Raw genomic sequence first — 19,104 nt, 5'->3', positions numbered from 1 at the left:
TTGTTTCTTCACTTTCTTCACAGTATAATCTGATGAACAAAAGCTTTTAATTTTGAAAAATTCTTATTTATCTGTTTTAGATGGGGGGGGTTGCTTGTGCTTTTGGTGTCACATCTACAGTCTTTTCTTCCTTAAAGAATAAAACTGACACTAAATCATGAGTGAAAAGACAAGGGTTCTCTTCACAACCTTGTAGTTATATAAATGTGGAGACCTTAGGCAAATATATAAGCTCATTTAGAACTCATTTTCCACAACTGTAAAAGGAAGATTGGTTCTGCAGAGTAGGCACTATGTGATTTTTTTGTGAATAACTTATCTTTCTAAAACCCCGTAAGTTAGTAGTTCTCAAGTTAGTCAGTTTTCCCCTCCAGGCAACATTTGGCAATCTCTGGAGACATTTTTGGCTGTCATATTTGAAAGAGATGCTACTGGGCATCTCATAGGTAGAAGCCAAGGATGCTGCTAAATGCACTACAATGCATAGGATGGCCCCTAACAAAAATCATTATCCAGCCCAAAATGACAGTAGTGCTGGGGTTGAGAAGCTACTCTAAAATTCTGATTCTTGTTTTCCAGTTTATTTTAAATGGTAGTCTTTGAATTTATGTACAGTAGCCAGATAGTTTTGTGCTCATGGGCTATTGTTAAGAGATATTAGCTTAACAAGGACAATAAAAGGGGGAGATATCCATAAAGGTAAAATCATTTAGAAGTTTTGTGTGTGCTTTGTTTGTTTGTGTTTTTTTTTTTTTTTTTTTTTTTTTTTTTTGCAGTACAGGGGATTGAATTCAGGGGCTCATTTCAGGAACTGAGACACACTAGGCAAGCACTGAACTATATCCCCAGTTCTTTTTATTTTTTATTTTAAGGTAGGGTCTTGCTAATTTGCCGAGGCCGATCTCAATCTTGCAATCCTCCTGCCTCAGCCTCCTGAGTAGCTGTGATTACAGGTGTGCACAACCACCCCCAGCTCATTTATATTTTGTAGGAAAAAATCAACTCTTATAAGTCAGGAGGGTGTTGGAAGTGTTTTTAGGGATATTTTAAACTGTTGTATCTTTTAACATGAAGAAAAGAATATTTCAATATAGATTGCTTCGGGCAAAGCCTTGTAAATATATTCTTGTTATTGAATCTTTTCCTTTAGGGTTTCTGGAACAAAGTAAGTCGGGCAAAATAGTTTGTACATGCTATAAAGTATATCTAATCAATCATAACAGGAAATAAAACCAGAACAACTTGATGGAAGGAACTTGTAGTTGATATGTCTCTGCATTAGTGACTTGTCTGAACTCCAAGGAAGTTGATATTATTCCAGCCAATGATTTTACTTCAACTTTCTCTAACACCATGTACTGAAATGTACTCATTCACTGACATTCCACAAATAATCTAACCAAAATAAACAATAGCTTAAAATATGTTTCAACATTTCAAAATATTTTTACACATAAAAAGTGGCTAAACTTACAGGTATTTCTCTTCTGTCATAACAGAGCTGATTGTTTCATGCTCTGCATCATTAGATGTATTCATTACCACTAGCACTATAACCACCACCACCGTCATCTTAGTCTAAAATTTCTTGATTATATTTGACTCTGCTCTAAGTACTTTAAGTGCTTAGAACACTTCTTACAAAAATTCTTGTTTATCCTCACAAAAGTCCTGTGAGGTAGTTTTTATTTTTTAATTTCCACTTTGCAGATAACAAAAAATGTACAGAAAGTGATAAAATACTTGCTGAGCCATATTAAGCTTTTTCTCGTGTATCCAAACTATTTCATATTTCAACAATGGAGAAAGCATTTTTATTGCTAAATCTGCAACATTGATGTCCCTAATTCTTTTGCACCCCAGATAGTGGCAATTGAAGACTCAGTTATTTCTAAATTTTTTTCAAGAAGAGCTGTCTAAAGATTAATTAGTTGTCACTCTTAAAAATACATGCACACACTTTGAGGCTACTATAATGACTTTCCATCTCTGCATATTTGTACAATTTTTAAACTGTGCAACTTCTTCATTATAAAACTAATGGAAAGGATTTTGTTTAATTGTGTTTATATCTACAGGAAGCAGTAAAAGAAAACAATAAGAGAAGAGAAATGGAAGAGAAGACCAGGAGGGCAAAACTTGCAAAAGAGAAAGCTGAACAAGAAAAAATGGAACGCCAGAAGAAAAAGAAACAGCTCATCGATATAAACAAAGGTATGCAAGAACTTCCAATTTTTAAAAGATGCCAAAAGTGTAAAAAAATTTCACTTCTTTATTTTTGGATTATAAAGTAGATAATCATATTCATAGAAAATTTACGTTATTTGTGTCAAATTTCTCTAATGATACTCTCTCGAGCACTTATCACACTATACAGAGCGCTTAGATTTGTGGTAATCAGTGCAAGGAGTTATGTTGTTGAAATCATCTTTTTTTCATTGATTTTATTATATTATGATCTGGATGAGCCAGTGGTAAAGGAAGAAGGGAGTGAGATGAAAAGTGAAAAACACAGTGTGGAGAGATGTGGCCTAGACCTTAATTTCACTTTGTTGGTACATATCTGTTGGCAGTACAGTTACAACAGTCTTCCTTGAGAGCTTGAACACTTCAAGTCATAATAGATGTTGACAGCACTATTACAAGTTGAAAAAAATAGCAGAGCATTTTGTTCAGGTCTGAGCCTCAGTACAAGATGCTGGTCCATCCACATTAGTATAAAGTAAGTCGTTGTCTTGTTTAGCAAAAATGACCATGTATAATAGGTAGGTTCTTTGATTTGGTTTAGTTTTTAAAGACAGTGAAAAAGAAGAAAGGGATTGGTAGCCAGGTATCTGCACTCTGAAAATTTAAGAATGAAAGAGTATAGCCTTCACCACCTGATGCTCAGGGAATTTCAAACAAAACAAAATCTGAACAAAGTAATAGGTTGTATGATTAATATTGGACCATTTATCATCAATAATAACAATAGTAGAAACTGTAAGCACTGTATAATATCAGCCACATACCAAGCACTATTTTAAAACTTTTAAATCAATTCTTACATATATATGAGGTAGATGCTATGATAATCTTATTTTACAGATAGGAAACTGAGGCTCATAGAAATTAAAGAACTTGCCCAAAGTCACACAAATAGCAAATATTAGTATTGAAATAGAATCCAAGTACTCTGGCTATATAATCTGTGTACTTATCCTTGCCACTGTCAAAAATAACAACTATCATATAGCATATACTAAGTACCAAGAACTATTTTAGGCATTTTACATTTCTAAACCCATTTAATCCTCATAAAACCCTATGAAGAAAGTGCTACTACCTCATTTAAAAATGAGGAAGCCAGATATTCTCTCTCTCTTTCTCTCTCTCTCTCCCCCTCTCCCTGTGGGCAGACACTCTGCCTGTCTGCTTAATAAAAATCTCTTGAGTTGAAAAAAAAATTAGGAAGCCAGGTATGGTGGTGCATGCCTGTAATCCCAGTGGTTCAGGAAGCTCAGGCAGGAGGATTGCAGGTCCCAAGACAGCCCCAGCAACTTAGTGAGGCTATAAGCAACCTAGTGAGATCCCGTCTCAAAATGAAACAAGAAATAAAAGGGCTGGGGATGTGCACCTTTCGGTCCAATCTCTGGTGCCCAAAATAAATAAATAAATAGGAAACTGAGACACAGAGAAATTGCCCAAGGTCACAAAGGTAGTAAGAGATAGAGCCTAGATTTGAACCCAGGCAGTCTGTGACCAGAGTTAATTATTAAGTGTTTAAAATGATTAATTATTAATCACTATCAAGTATTCTGCTATAATGTCTTTTAATGGCTAATTTTCTAAAATAATACCTATGCCATTAATTTTATTCTTCATACTTTCAAAATACATAATTTTTTTTCAGAAATTGACTATAATTTCTCTCTTCTATCCAACAAACAAATATAACATAATTTCAAGAGAATAAAAGTTGTTATATAAACAGCTGAATTTTTTTAAAGACAATAGTATCAACATAATTTAGCAAACAAACTTATAATTAGGACCAAGAGAAGTAGTCTTGACTGAAGGTCACTCAATTAGGAGGTAAGTAGTATAGCCCAGCATGGCAATGTGTATTTGAAGGAAATTATCACTTAAAATGTAATGAAGTTAATAGAAGAGTGCTAAAAAGTAGTTCCCTTATGTGCATGGAGGAGTAGTGAGAGAAGAGGCTGCAAGAGGTAGTGGGGGGTAGATTGTGAGCTTTCTTTTGTGCTGTGCTAACGGTCTTATCCTGAAAGCTATGGGAAGCCTATGAATGTTTATAAGCTGGAAAGTGATGAACTTGTTTCTTAGACCATTTGGGCAAAAGCAGAAAGAATGCATCAGAATAGGAAAAGTGTGAGACAGCAGAGGTTTTGAGGACACTCTCATGGTCCTAACAAGAGGTGAGGTGGACTGAACTAGTACAGTGACAGCGAGGTTAAAATAAAATGATCAGTAAAAGGTACGTGAAAGTGCTCTGTAGAGAGAGTGGAGAGAGAGACTTCTCTTAAGGAATTGGTTCCCATGATTATGGAGACTAACAAGTTCAATATCAGCAGGAGAGGACAGCAGTCTGGAGACCCAGGGAAGAGCCAATGTTGCAGTTCAAGTCTGAAGACTGTCTGTTGCAGAACTCCCTCTTGTTCAGAGGAAATTAGTTTTTGTGTTTTATTCAGGTCTTAACTGATTGAATGAGGTCCGTGTACATAATGGAGGGCAGTCTGCTTGACTCAAAGTCCACCAGTTTGAAAGTTAATTTCATCTTAAAAACCCTCATAGAAACATCCAGAATAATGTTTTACCAAATTTGGGACACATGGACCAGCCAAGTTGACAAATAAAATTTTATCACAAAGGGATGTTGAAAGATAGAACTAATAGTCTCTGATGATTGGTAAGATGTGGGAATGAAGGGAGGAAGGCATTTGAGAAGGCAGTACCCTTCACAGAGAAATAAAATTCAGGAATAGAGCAGATTTGGTCAGGAAGGTTACAGTGATTATTGTCATTTTGACCATGTTTAGTTTCCAGATGCCTTATAAAGAAGGAAAATGTCTAAGAAGTCATTGTCTATGAGAGTATGAAACTCAGGAAAAAGGTCTGAGCTAGATGTAGGAATCATTGTTTTTTGTTTGATGATTAAAATTATGATATACTAGTTTGCTAGGGTTTCCATAACAAAATGCCCAAAACTTGGGGGCTTACAACAATAGATATATACTGTCTCAAACTTCCAGAGGCTAGAGATCCAAAATCAAGGTGTCATTAGGGCTATGTTCCTTGCAAAGACACTTGAGCAGGATCTGTTGCGAGCCTTTCTCCTAGCTTCTGGGTAGTTCATTGGCTTGTGGCAGCATGACTTTAGTTTTCACAAGGCATTCTCCCTGTGTGCCTTTTCACATGGTGTTCTTTTAATAAAGACAAAAGTCGTGTTAGAGCACAGGCCCACCCTACTCCATTATGAACTCAACTAATTATGCAATTCAGTTATAATATATGGGATGCAATGGGATCACCAAGGTAAAATATAAGCTATTTGGTCTCTGAAGCCATTTATACTAAAGAATTATCGAGGACCCCAAATACCTTTTACTTTTATAGATTATTTATATTGTCATTTATCATATTAGAATTAAAACTGAGATGACTTTTAAATTATTTGTTTATTCGTTCATTTAAACTAACAATAGTAAAACCTCTTACATATTGAAAATAAATAATACTGTTTATGAAATGTAACTATATTTTTTAAAAAAGATTAGCAAGAAGAGAAAAATTAGAGTTATAAATCTCTTCAAAGTCTGGCTAAATTAAAAAAAAAACCTGCTTCATTCTCATGCCTGCTTCTGTATTTAATCTAATGTGATGTCATTCATCATGCAGCTTCTGGAAAATTCCACTATACACTCTTGTAAGAATGAAAGAGAAAAAGGCAAAAGAATTTATAAAAGTAGTTTTTCCTCTTGGTTCTTTTTAGTTATATATGATAATAGAATTCATTTAGACAAAATTATAAAAGTATGGAATATAATTTCATCTAATTGAATTTCCAGTACTTCCCCTTCTCCTCCCTTCCTCCCACCCTGTTTCCTTCCCTCTGTTCTACTGATGGTTCTGCTATTTACTTATATATTTTTTTTCTTTTTAAATTAGTGTCAGATCCCTTAAAATGATTTTATGGGCCCCCAGGAGTTTATAGCCCAAACTTTGAGCACCTCTGGGATAAACAATGAAAAACTGCAAGCACTTAGAGTTTGAGTGTACTTGTTTTGTGCCAATAACATAATCTTTCTCTCACACTATGTCAATTCCCACCTCCACCCAAGTATGTACCAACCATTCATTATGTCCCTACAAATAAGCCTATAATAGGGAAAAAAAGGAAAGAACCTATTTTAATTGTATCTATAGTCCATACTTTCATTCATCATTTCCCGAATTTAATTACCTCTTCCAGTGCCATTGAAAGCACAGGACAGATATCCAAATAAGTTTCTCTGAATATGCCTAGCTGAGTGATTTGAACATGAAAGATAACATTTTCAAGTAGAGTTTGTCATTTATCTTTTATACGTCATTACCTAGGTCTATTTACAGATCAATAAAATAGTGAACTGCAATGTTAGGTTCTTTATTTGTGGCCCATGTGTTGCAAATGTATTATTATTTATTGTAATATTATTTTCCATTTGGAATATATGTGTGTGTTAGTATTTACAAATATGTTTCCAAAATGCAGCCCTCTCAGAGTGGAAGTGTGTGGTCTAAATTAAGAAGATGAAAAGATGCAAAAAAGAAAGAATAAGAATAGATTTGTATATCAAGATGAAACTCAGTGAGTTCCCCTTAGTGTGTTAGGAAAGATGCTGTTGTTGACTAAGTGAAGGTCAATAGCAGGTGTTTTAAGAGCTGGGAGGAGGCAAGGTGGAGAAGCATGAAGTGTGAATCCATGAAGTGTGAAAGTCTATGGAAGATGTGAATGAGGTGTAGTCAGAAAATGATTTTCAGACCTTTAAATGTGTCCAGTTAGAATGTTGTAATCTTCCTTTCTGCTGAAAGAGAGATGTTAGAGAATATTTGCTTGCCCTTGTGAGATATGTCTTTTATAATGTTATTTCATGCACATGTGACTAGAGAGATACCTACCAATGGAACCAAAAGTTTTTACCCTACAAGAAAAGCATTTCTGGACGCAGTGTCATACAACTTAGGGAGACCTTGTTTCTAAATAAAAATATAAAAAGTGGCCAGGGACGTGGCTCAGTCATTAAGTGACCCTGGATTCAATCCTCGGTGCTTTATAGATATACATAAAGGTGAAATTCACTGTACACACACACACACACACGCGCGCGCACACACACACACATAGCATAATATGGTCAATTTCATTCTGCAGTTCCTTCTTTTCCCATCCCTCCTCCCCCCTCTGTTTCTTTCCACTGATCCACTGATCTCCCTTATACTTTCATGGGATCCTCCCCTTAAAAATTTGAGACTAAAATGTAGAGATCAGTTTTAGCTCTGCCATCAGCCTTTTGACTTTGTTCTCTTCCTTTATCTCTTCATGCCTTAGTTACTTTATCTGTAATATAAGACAATGACATTTGCCTGCTATAGTTTTAGTGAAGATTAAATTAGATAATTAAGCCTGGTACATAACGTGGGACCTAGAATTTACTTGTCATTGAAGACTCTGAAAAAATCTCAAGAAATAATTGTCACCCTTAAGAATTTTCAGTTTTCTCAGAGAGATTAAGTAAAGCTGAACCAGCAAAGAGTAAACTGTGTACTGATATGTAATAGAGATTATTTGCTCTGCAAAACTATCTAAAAGGGAAAATCAGTTAGATCTGATGAATTGACATAAGGTTTCATGGAGAAGGCTATACTATAATCTCTGAACCTATCAGTCCAGCTAGACCTTGAAAGATGAGTAATATTTGGCTGAATAGAGGCAAAACCATTTCAGTAAAAGGTATTAACATCAGCAGCAGTGCACATCAGCACAAGAAGGTGACAGACTATGTTTAATTGTCCATGGGGAAGTACATCAAAATAATTGGGAGAATGGGTCCTGAATTCGAGTCCTGGCTCCACAGTTTACTATCCATATAATCACTGACAAGATATTGTAGCTTTCTGTGCCTGAATTTCTGCAACTATAAAATGGAATAACATTAGTACCTGTTTTATTGTGAGGGCTAGATGAGGTCAGAGACTGGTGTTATTTGTAATCTATTTATCATTTATATATTATTGTAGCCTGTTGCCAGTGTTTTTTGTTTCAATGTTCAGTGAATATTTTCTGTGGCTATGGTTAGAGAAGAATTTGATTTGGAAAAGTGTCAGAAAAGTAGGATGGACTGGGCTGCATTTAACAATAAAAGATATAAAGTGAAAAAGAAAAAACAAAAGGTAGGATGGAGCCAGACTGTGAAGAGCCTTCAAAGTGTGATAGGGGAGTTGGAATATGATGAGGGAGGAGAGCTAAGGTTATTGCAGGAATCTGGTTGGGAATTATTGAGGTAGTAAACCATAAGCACAAGAAAGAAAAGGTGACTTCAAGGAGGATGTCACTGGAAAAGAATAGTGAAAGGTGAAGAAAAGGGAGTTAGCTTGTACCTGATTCTCTCTTCAAAGGAGTTCCAACCTTTAGCAGTTTAAGAAGGTGGTAAGAGGAAGGAAAAATTTCACAAAAGGATGAAAAAAAAAAAGAAAGAAAGAAAGAAACAGTGGAAGTTGCCAGCAGCAGATTCAATGGGGAGCAAGAGACTCCTTGTAAGAACAGCACATTTTTCCAAGAGCTAATCATATATTGATGTCTTTTGGCATATTAGCTTATTTCGTTCATCCAACCAACATTTATTGCACCATTTCCCAAATAATTATAATTAGAGCATGCACAGTAATACACCATTTATTTAAATGTAAAATGGAGAAAGATCATTTAAATGCAGCAAAAAGTATGCTAAATCAATAAATGTACTCTAAAATGTGTGCACACAGTATGCAAACTATGCAAAGTAGTTGGTATAATCTAGTTCTCCAACCTTTGGTTATATTAGTATAGATGATAATTAACTTAGGGACCACTAAAAAAGATGAATTAATTCTGTAGGTAGAGAAAGAAAGCTTACCAAATATTTGTAAATAAATCTCTTTCTTTTCATGTTTATGGAAGTTGGCAAATTAACTGCAAAGAGTTGGAGGTAACAATAGGAGAAAATACATAAAAATGGATGTTTTGAAATTGCAAACTATAACTGTGATTCTTATGCAAATATTATTTAATCAGAAACAGTTTGCTCCTCCTTACATGAGATTATATGGAAATTAGAATTGCTTATTTACTTCCAGTATGATGATAAGAATGAGTTCCCATAGTCAGATTCAATGATAAATCAGTCTTCAGAGAGTGGATTAGCAAATTTCGATGAATAAACCTAAACATTTACATTCTATCAATAGTGGTTGATAACAATTTTGGTTTTTCTCTGTTTTCCAAGACTTCAAATAATTACATCTTATAAGTGAATAAGTTCAGATGACATTATTTGGATCTGAATAGGTCAAAATTGTGTTTCCTAATATCATACCCCAGACATTAAATTATAGTAACCAAAATTATACATTAAAAAATCCACAAGTGATTGATCTAAGTAGAACTTAAGCACCTCTCTGATAAGTTACTGAGAAATGTGTACCATCATTCCACCAAATATTACAAACACTGATGAACAGTTCATAGATGCTAATGCAAAGCTAAATAAGTTTGTATACTTGGTAGACCTAGAAGAAAATCATTGATCTGTCTATAAAAAGAAAAAGAATATCTGATTTATACTGTTTACTTAAATTACCTTGCTCCCCACATTGGCAAACATTTCACAAAGTCTATGTTTATTCAAAATCAGAGTTTTTCTCTTGGTTTTCAAAGTTTGATTTTTCACTGGAGATGTGAGATTTGTTTGCTTAAATAAAATTATTCAGTACAGGAAAGACCTGCCCAGATATTTGGAGCTTTTAGCATACTAGGGTGGTTAGTATCAATTTGAGTCTTTGTTATTTGAATGAAACATCATTTTAAGGCAACATCATAGCAGGTTTTTGTCAGTAATTCAATAAGTATTTGTTGAATTGCTAAGTACAAGGACTGGGTTAATGAGGTGCAAAGAGGAACTCCCATTGTGGCAGTCATCAAATGGTAAATCACAACCTGCTGGGTGAATCTGCTGATTCCCCTCTGTCATGTATTCTCAGACAGATCTCTCCATCATTGGCTTAACTTGCAAGAGAAATGAGTTCAAGTCCCTTTCCTGTGGCACCAAACAAACCTGAGTTCAAATTCTGACTGTGCCCTCTACATAATGCATCCTTGGGCAATTCACCACAACCTCTCTGATCCCCAACTTCCTCACCATAAGACAGGGAAAGGAATAGCATCTGCTCATAAGTTTTTCATGGGCACTAAATGAGAGGATAGTTGTAAATCTCTTAGCACTTGCTTGGCACACAGATACATACCACTTAGTAAGTATTTAATGTTATTATCTCTTTAGTAATGATAGTTATTGTAGTGAACATATCAAGAGAAACTATCAATGGCAGTAGTCATTTCAAGAGAATCTTAGTTGGCTAGCCTAGAGGCAGACAGAGGTATTTGGATTAATCTTATATTATAATTATATAAAAAGACCATTTGTGTATCAGGCTTTATCTTCCATAATGTTTCTGAACTCTATTAGTGCATAACCTTCCTCATATCCTCCCAACACTCTCCCCTGCCCACAGTATTTTTGGCTTTACATTTTACACAGGTGGAAGTGTGCACCATATGGTGCTTCAAAATAATTTTGGACATAGAGCCAGCACGCAGTATATATTTGCTGGTAGATCATTAGGATTTTGTTGTAGACTCTGGACCATTATTCAGAGCATCAGTCATCAATGTACATTAGTATTAGAGGGTATACTTAAGCTGTACTATTTCCAGAATACACTCTAGATTAATTGAAGGTTCTAGTTATTTTTTTCTTGTAGCCTATTTGGGCCACTTATCACTAGTGATTTTCTTTTTCTGACCTCATACTAAAATAATTACATTTCTGGCATCAGTTCACTGGAAATCAGAGTAAAACTCCCATTCTATCTGCCTTAGCAGTAAAACAAATTTCTATATCTACTAAAAATATTCTTTTAAACAGGAAGACAAAAATAAATATATGAAACAAGATAGGTAATTTACTTAGGTCTCATTAAATGAGTTTTTACATTCTAAATGTAGAAACTAAAATTTGCAAAAACTAAGAGCTGTCTTCAGTGTGCTGAGCATTTAGCAAGATTTCATCAATCCTGTGTAGAAGATGAGTAATGCTGGCACTTACAAATTTGACTTTTCTCTATGGTATATGCTTATTACCATGTGTACCCAAATGCAGCTTTACTGTAAGACAGAAATCCATAAAAATATTGAAGTAGGTAGGTGAAAACAATAAAATTGACTACATAAGAAATGACCAAAACACATGGTAGGTGGCCTAATCATTTATTAGAAACCTGCATTGGTTCCATATTTTAATATTCTAGTTCTTATTACAGAAAAGTGTCAAATGAATAACAGCTGTTACATACCAATATTGCAATTAATTTGGCTCTGTTTTCAGTCAAATGCATTTAGATTCATCTCAGTAATTACACCTAACAGATTCACAGAACCAACAAACTGCATTGAACCCAACTGAGTCTCTAATAGCTTTTTTTTTTTTAAATTATATTTGTACTACTCATGTTAAATCCCTGAGCCCCTGGGCTGGTTCAGAATCAGGACAAAATCTATTGTTCCACTAAATGTGCAAAAGGATTATTATGGATGAAAACCTTTGGGTGATTTTTAATTTAATTCTACAAGTATTTATTGAGTACCCACAGTGTACTGAGCATGGGTGACACACCCTACTCATAGTATTGTCTGAGCACCATTAATCTACTTAAGGGGTTATTAACCATCAGCCGATCTTCCTCTCCGTTTGTAAAAATAATGGATCTTGTTGTATATGGCTCCTATATGTATGTGTATACTCACACAGGACTATGAACAGCATGTGACATATATATTTTTTCACATATTTATTCATATTTATCTTTATAACATCTATTTTTTAATAGTCCTCAGTTACTCTTTTCACATGTAGACAATCTACAAAGTATTAACTATGCTGACTAGTTAGTGGGAAAAAATGGGAAAGAACATGTTTTATTTTAAGAAAACAGTTATGCCTTTGTTATAATATTAGAAAAACATTAAAACTTAAAATATCTGACTGTCATCTAAATCAATTGTAGGTTTCATATGCTCTTTTGGAATAGTTCAGAAGATGGTATGAATCATTTGGGAATCAAAAAATAATTACCTTTTAAATGTGCAGTAACTATGGGTGACATAATCCTTTTATACTTTTATTTGAAGCAGTACTGGAATCTATTTTAAATGTACATTTTTTAAAAAATTTCCTCTTTAGCAGAGTAGATATTTCAGAACTCTTGAATTTGAGCTAGCGTTTCTTATTTGCTCAGCCCTGACCAAGGTTGCCTAAGAATTATTTGGAGCATCATTAAACAAGATAGAATTCTTATAGATCAAAGAAGGCTCAGGGATAGCCCTGCTGAGGCTCAGAGAAGGTCCCAGAGACTCTTTTCAGGCTTATGTGGTTCTGTGGTGTAAGGCAGTTGCAGGCTCAATGTATACTGGGTTAGGTTGTGCTGTAATCTGAAAGCCATAATATGTTGTTTTATTTGGCTGTGCAGTCCCTCATTTTATAATGTAATCCCTACTCCAGTTTTTAAACTAATAATTTTATGCAGTTGAGTGTTTGAAGTTTGCCAAATTCCCCGATTATCTCACCAGTATCTTACACATTCTTGGTTGAGTTGCTACCTTGTCTGATTTTCCAGAACAGCATTTCTGCAAAAGGAAAATGTGTTCCCTCTAGTCCTCTTTTGTCAAAAACCCTTTGCACTTGCTTTCTTTTGCCAATTGAACCTTTTTTGAAATGCATCAGTAGGGAGAGCTTGCCTAGCCTTTGCTAGACAGGAGTAGCTGTAGGTGCATTTAAACAATCCAACTTGAAAAGGGGATTTCTCTCTTTTTATTTGAAAACAATTGAAAATGAAAGGTGTGTGTCTCAGGACAGAGTGCTTAACTGACCTCATTCTACTGAACTTCGATATGGTATATGAAACTGCCTCCCCCGTGTCTTCCCCAGTATTTTAAAAAGATGCTTCACTTGTTTGAAGCAACTGGTTCTGAGTCAGAGCTCTAGCCAGCATAACCAGAATCCATTATGTTGTTAGGTCTTGTTATCCCATTCTTTGCATCTCTTTTTCTTCACTCGAAGAGTCAATACAGCTTTGTTCTAAGGACTATCTGATCATATTTTGAGGGGAAATCGAGACAGAGCTTTCGAGATGGACTAGGGTTATGCTAAGCTTTCACAGTAACCACGCTCCCTCCCCCACAATACACACAGCCTGTACTTTTAGGTAATCCTGTAAGCTCCTGTGACTAAAGCATGTTGAAAATATCCATTTTCACTTGAGTAACCATGACAATAAATGAAACCCCCAAAAGGTGCCTCTCTCCTAGGGCTTGGGGGAGGGGATAGCAGAGCAGTTTCCAGCCCATCTTCCCTCTCTTATTTTAAGACCCCAGAGGAATAAAGTAAACATTCTTTGTAAGAAAATATGTAGGATTTTCTTTTTAAATCGCAGATACTATAACCTTAGGAAAAGATACCATGTACCCTGGACCTCAATGGTTAATGCTTCTTCTGAAATGTGATTCTTTAAAGACACAGTAACTAAGTACTAATTCGTGTTTACATAATGAAATAAACTCAGCCCATATTGTTGAGGAGTCATCTCAAAAATTTACTCAGAGTCCTGTATCTTTAAATAAAACAAAATGTATTATTTAAATGGAAAATGGGACCATATGCCAGGTTTATTTGCCTTTTGATTTATTTTGTTTTGTTTTTGAGAAGGTGACTAAGAAGCAAGTTGTTTATCTATAAATGTGGTAGGGAAAGGAAACCTTTCTGTGGAAGTTAACCATCTGTAAATTAAATCTCTGGTATTCAAGAAATGCCAAGCTTTAGTTCACCAAATGTAAGTCCTTTGCTATAAGCATCTTCTCTTTTTTTCTTTCCTTCTTTTTTTTTTTTTGGTCTGTCGACAGTTTCTAAAACTTAGTTTCTGATTTCCATGTAATGCTTTATATGACATTTACCCTTAAAACCATTCGGGTTTTATGAGTTGTGATGCCTTTTTATCATTCTGCTGCACCTCTCTCCCCTCCTCCTTCAGGATTGTTGCACTGTTGCACTCTTCCTGATACATGGCTTCCTGGTGGGTGACATCATGATTTGTGAGCAATCCGATATATAAATAAGGTGGTGAGAACTGCCTCAGCAATTCCGTTTCTATTTGAAATGAATTAAGCAGTCTCTTTCTGTTTTCTTACATTTTCCTCTACTTTGTGTTTTCACAATTATATTAGGCACTGTAGGAGGGCTTCTTTTCTCTTTCATTCCATTTCTAAAGAACATTTGGGTGATTCATAATGTTCTTTTATATGTATGCCCCCATATGGTATAATACACTGCTTATACTGTATGTATTTTGGTCATGTCAGAATGTAGAATTCAGCAAAAGCTAATAACTACTAATTTTCCAGGAGGATCCTGGGGATATAGATGCTTCAAGCAGTGTGTTTTTATTTTTACCAATATTAAAGGAGTGTTTGTCTTAGAAGACTGATAAAAATAATGCATCAAATAGACGTTAATTGTCGACTCTATAGACATTCTATATACATAGGTTGGTTTATGTGCTTTGATGGGTGTGAAAATGTATGTGAGAGCAGTCCAACTTCACCTTAGTGTGTTCTAAAGTGACTAGGGATGTAGTTTTAGAGGCCGAACTCATTGGCAAAGGTTCTTTTGAGTAAAAGGTTATAGTATTATAACAGCCACGAAAAAAATATAATACACATATACTATTACTTAGACTCTCAGAAATAGCTTATTTGTATGCGTGTCTATTAAAATATAATGGACTATTGTAAGTCATTTAAAATTCCACTGACATAAAGCTAGTTAGAAAGACATATTACCCATCTTAGATCAAGAAAGTATGATAATTATTTTCATTCAGTTAGCGTTCACTTATACTTACACATATATTGCTCTTCACTCCTTTCTGTATTTCAGAGCATCCACTTGGAATTAGTCTTTCTGCTTGAAACACATCTTTTATAATTTCCTTCAGGTGACTGGCAAACTATTTGAGCAAAGTCACTTTGTGACCTTTTTGGGCCAAGATAAACCCAAACCTAGTCCCATTCCATCCACAAGGTATGGGACATTTGCCCCTCTTGTTAACTTTATAGGAACATTAATTCCTTCCATTTGTCATATCTCACCACAAATATTCCTCATGTATCTTGATAGTTTTAGCTGACTCTCTCCCATCCCTGAGTTTAGAACATGACAAAATATTTCATCCAACTTTGTGGGCCACCTAGTTTCATTTTCTGATTTAGGGTTTTCTGAGCTGTCTTAGCTTTAGGTCACAGCCTCCTGGCTTCCTCGTGACTCACTAAGCCCTACTTCCTCCGCCCCCACCCTACCACTATGAGTAATTGGCATACCAATGGACTGCCATCCTTCAGCCTGAGTTTCTTCATTTAAATAAACACTGTTGTTCTCCAATGTTAATGTAGTACCTTGATAGGTACCTCCGGAACCCTATTGCTATGGGTGTAGAACTTCAGATTATTGTCTTGGCATTGTACTAAGGCAGTTATTCTCAAAGTATGGTGCCGGGATCAACAGCTTCAGCATAACCTGGGAATTTATTAGAAATGTAAAGTTTCTGGCTTCATTTTAGACCCATTGAATAAGAAACAGGATTGGGAAGGTGGGAGGTCTGCAATCCATTTTATAACAAGCTCTCTAAGTGATCTGATGCAACTAAATCTGCTGGAGTCCAATGGCACAACTTGTTTTATAGGTGTGGCAACTGAAATACAAAAAAAAAAGTTTATGCACAGTCACAAAGCTAGTGTAGTGCTAATAGAACAGAGAGTAGAGCCTACCTCCTACTGCTCTTTCTCCTATGCTACTCTAGGTTACTAGCAGTTAAAATGACCATTAATTAACTGATATTACTGTACACTTGCAAATGAGAGGCTTATCCTCCTAACTTTACATTTCTACAATTTTTAATCTACTGCCGGTGATAGGATCAATCAAAATCAAGTAGCTTTCATTGACAAAGTGGGAAGATACTCTTGGCATTGGACACTTTTTAGGAAACTCAGCAGTCTTCATATTGTCCATTATGGTTTTGATTGATGTATAGTGCCATGTTTTCAAAACCATGACATGCAAAATGAACTCAAGCAACTGATTTACTATGGAAAGATTTTTTGCATTCTGTATGTATATATATTGTGTGTGTGTTTAGTTTGTAAATTGAATTGCCAGAGAATTTCTTAAGTAGCATTGTCCCTGGCATACTAAAATAGTGTATCTTCAGAGTGGGAACAAGATAATGAGTTGCATAACTGTTCTAGAACACATCTATCAAATAACGAGTTTACCTCCTATTAGTTATTAGTATAATAGTTAGCATACTTATTCCATAATCATCTTTATTCGTGTATACTTTAAGGCCTTTAATTTGCCTTTGGTGAATATTCTCATATATTCCTCAGATAGCAGATGAATAAATATGACTCTATATTTCTTTTATTTTGACATCTTTGCTCCACACATCCTTATGGATCTGAACTTAGAGGAAAGGAAATCCCAAACTACTATTTCCATCTTTTCTGCTTTTACTTTTATTTGTAACACACAATCATTTCAATGATAAAGATTGGAGCACTGAGGCCATCTTCTTACCACATCACACTTCAATGAATAGAAAAAGTGCAGCCTCCAAAGGAGGTGACTTGAACACTAGAACATTCTTCTTGATGTGATTTTATAAATGCAAAGGAAAATAGAATTAAGAAATTACCAGGAATAATAAGTACTACATCTTTTTGAAAATTTGATATTCTTGTTCAAGTGTTTAAAATGAAATTTGTACTGGACACACAGTGTCACATACCTGTAATCCTGGCTACTCAGTAGGCTGAGGCAGGAGAATCATAAGATTGAGATCAGCCTGAGGAACTTAACAAGACCAGGTCTCAAAATAAAAATTATAAAACAACACAGGCAAAGTTCTCCCCTAGACCACAAAAAAAAGAAAAGAAACTTGTAAAAAAGGACAATGATAGTTTTTATGTTAGATGGATTTTGTTTTGGTAGAACTAGCTCTATAGTTTGCAGGGTTCACTGTAAACTGAAAATGCAGGGCCTCCCTCTTATTCAAATATTAATAAGAATTTAAAGATCACTTCAGCAAAACATTAAACCAAGTATGATCCCTTCTCAGTGAGGGGTTTAGGGGTCGGGGAGACTGCATAAGTTCCTGCAGGCTTGCACGCATTGCATCCCCATGAACCCTCTGTGTTTTACCTAAGCGATACAATTACTGAAAGAAAATAAAATCTGCACCACTGTGTTCATGAAACAAAATGAATATTTTGACTTGAATAAAAGTGAGAATCTTTTAACAAGAATCCACTTCTTAAAAAAGGCTCTTCCTGCAAGTGACCTCTTTTATTTATTTCAAAATGTCTATCTTTTCCTATCAATTCTAACCTGATCTCTGTAGCAAATAAAAAAAGGGAGCTTTTCCCATGAGAACTTCTGTCAAGAAATAATCTTCTTCAGCCCTCTTCTGATATATTAAGAAATAGTTCTCATCTCTCTTAAAGTAGGTTTGAACATTTTTCTCTGATGAATACTTTACATACTCTGAGCAAACAGCTTCAAATTTCTCATATATTTCGCTGAGATTCCTATTTCTCTTTTTTAATCCCTAGCGACTTAAGGTATTCTGTCTGCAGAGAGTTTTATACTACATTCTTTATAAGTAATTGTCTTGGTCTGTTTTCTTTTGCTAATAACAATACTAGAGACTGGGTAAGGTTTAATGAAAATTTTATTTTGGCTTATGGTTCCGAAGGTCCAAGGCCATAGGGCCCCACCTGATGATGGCCTTCCTGCTGACAGAGTCTGAAAGTGGCCCAGGGCATCACATGGCAAAAACTAGGGAGCATGCAAGTGTCTCTCTTCTGATCTCTATCCCTGTTCTTATAAAGCCACTACTATTCAATCATGGGGGCTCCACCCTGATAACCTTATCTAAGCATAATCACCTTCCAGAGGCCTCACTTCTAAATCCCATAGTCGGATTAAATTTCCACCCTCTTAATACCTCACAATGGGGATTAAATTTGAACACATGAATCCTTGGGGGACACACTCAAATCATATCCAAACCATAGCAATAATGTAATAGGGCTTATAGCTTTTCATTTTGTAACATATCTTTGGGTCTGTTTATTTTTGCTGTGAAGTTCACTTTAAGTGATGTCAATTCTATGAATTTGTTTTCTATGATTTGGTTTTCATAGAACATAGCATGCTCTCCCAATTATCTAGTCCAGTTCCCCACCTCTAGGTATCCCTGCATGTAACTCTGTAAGACAAACAATCAGACAGCATGCTTCTAAATGTCCCATGAAAAGAAAAGTGTAAAAGGACAGATAATCCTTATACAGTAAAGATTGTTCAGGGAAACACCAATTGAACTTATATATTCTTCACAAATTTCATTGTTCTTGATTGAAATCTTTATTCTTTTCTTTTTATTGCAATTATTGGATGTGTTTTATTATTTTACACTAACCAAAGCATTTTATTTGTAAACCTGATCTTAATTATGTTCTTATTGAGAAAACAGAAAGCGGACTTTTCTAACCAGTTTTGTTCACTGTGTCAAAGTCTTGAAAACTGTCTCATCATGTTTGTCAGCCTTCTCTGATACATAGACAGACCTTGGCTAATCATTATTATTGTTTTCATTTCTTTTTTCTTTAATGAAAAGCTATTGAATTATTCAGTTTTT

General features: G+C 35.1%; 1 protein-coding gene across 1 annotated transcript in view; it reads left to right on the top strand.

The window, feature by feature from the left end:
- Positions 1-19,104, top strand: part of DIAPH2 (diaphanous related formin 2) — a 796,567-nt gene that overhangs the window by 612,818 nt on the left and 164,645 nt on the right. Inside the window, exon 26 of the mRNA XM_079124055.1 lies at positions 2,079-2,214. Coding sequence (XP_078980181.1) covers positions 2,079-2,214 — 136 coding nt within the window. The remainder of the gene's footprint in view (positions 1-2,078; positions 2,215-19,104) is intronic.

The sequence above is a fragment of the Sciurus vulgaris genome (assembly GCF_902686455.1).
Source record: "Sciurus vulgaris genome assembly, chromosome: X".
Lineage (NCBI taxonomy): Eukaryota > Metazoa > Chordata > Mammalia > Rodentia > Sciuridae > Sciurus > Sciurus vulgaris.
The sequence above is the reverse complement of the archived record's forward strand: the minus strand, read 5'-3'. Positions and strand labels throughout refer to the sequence as shown.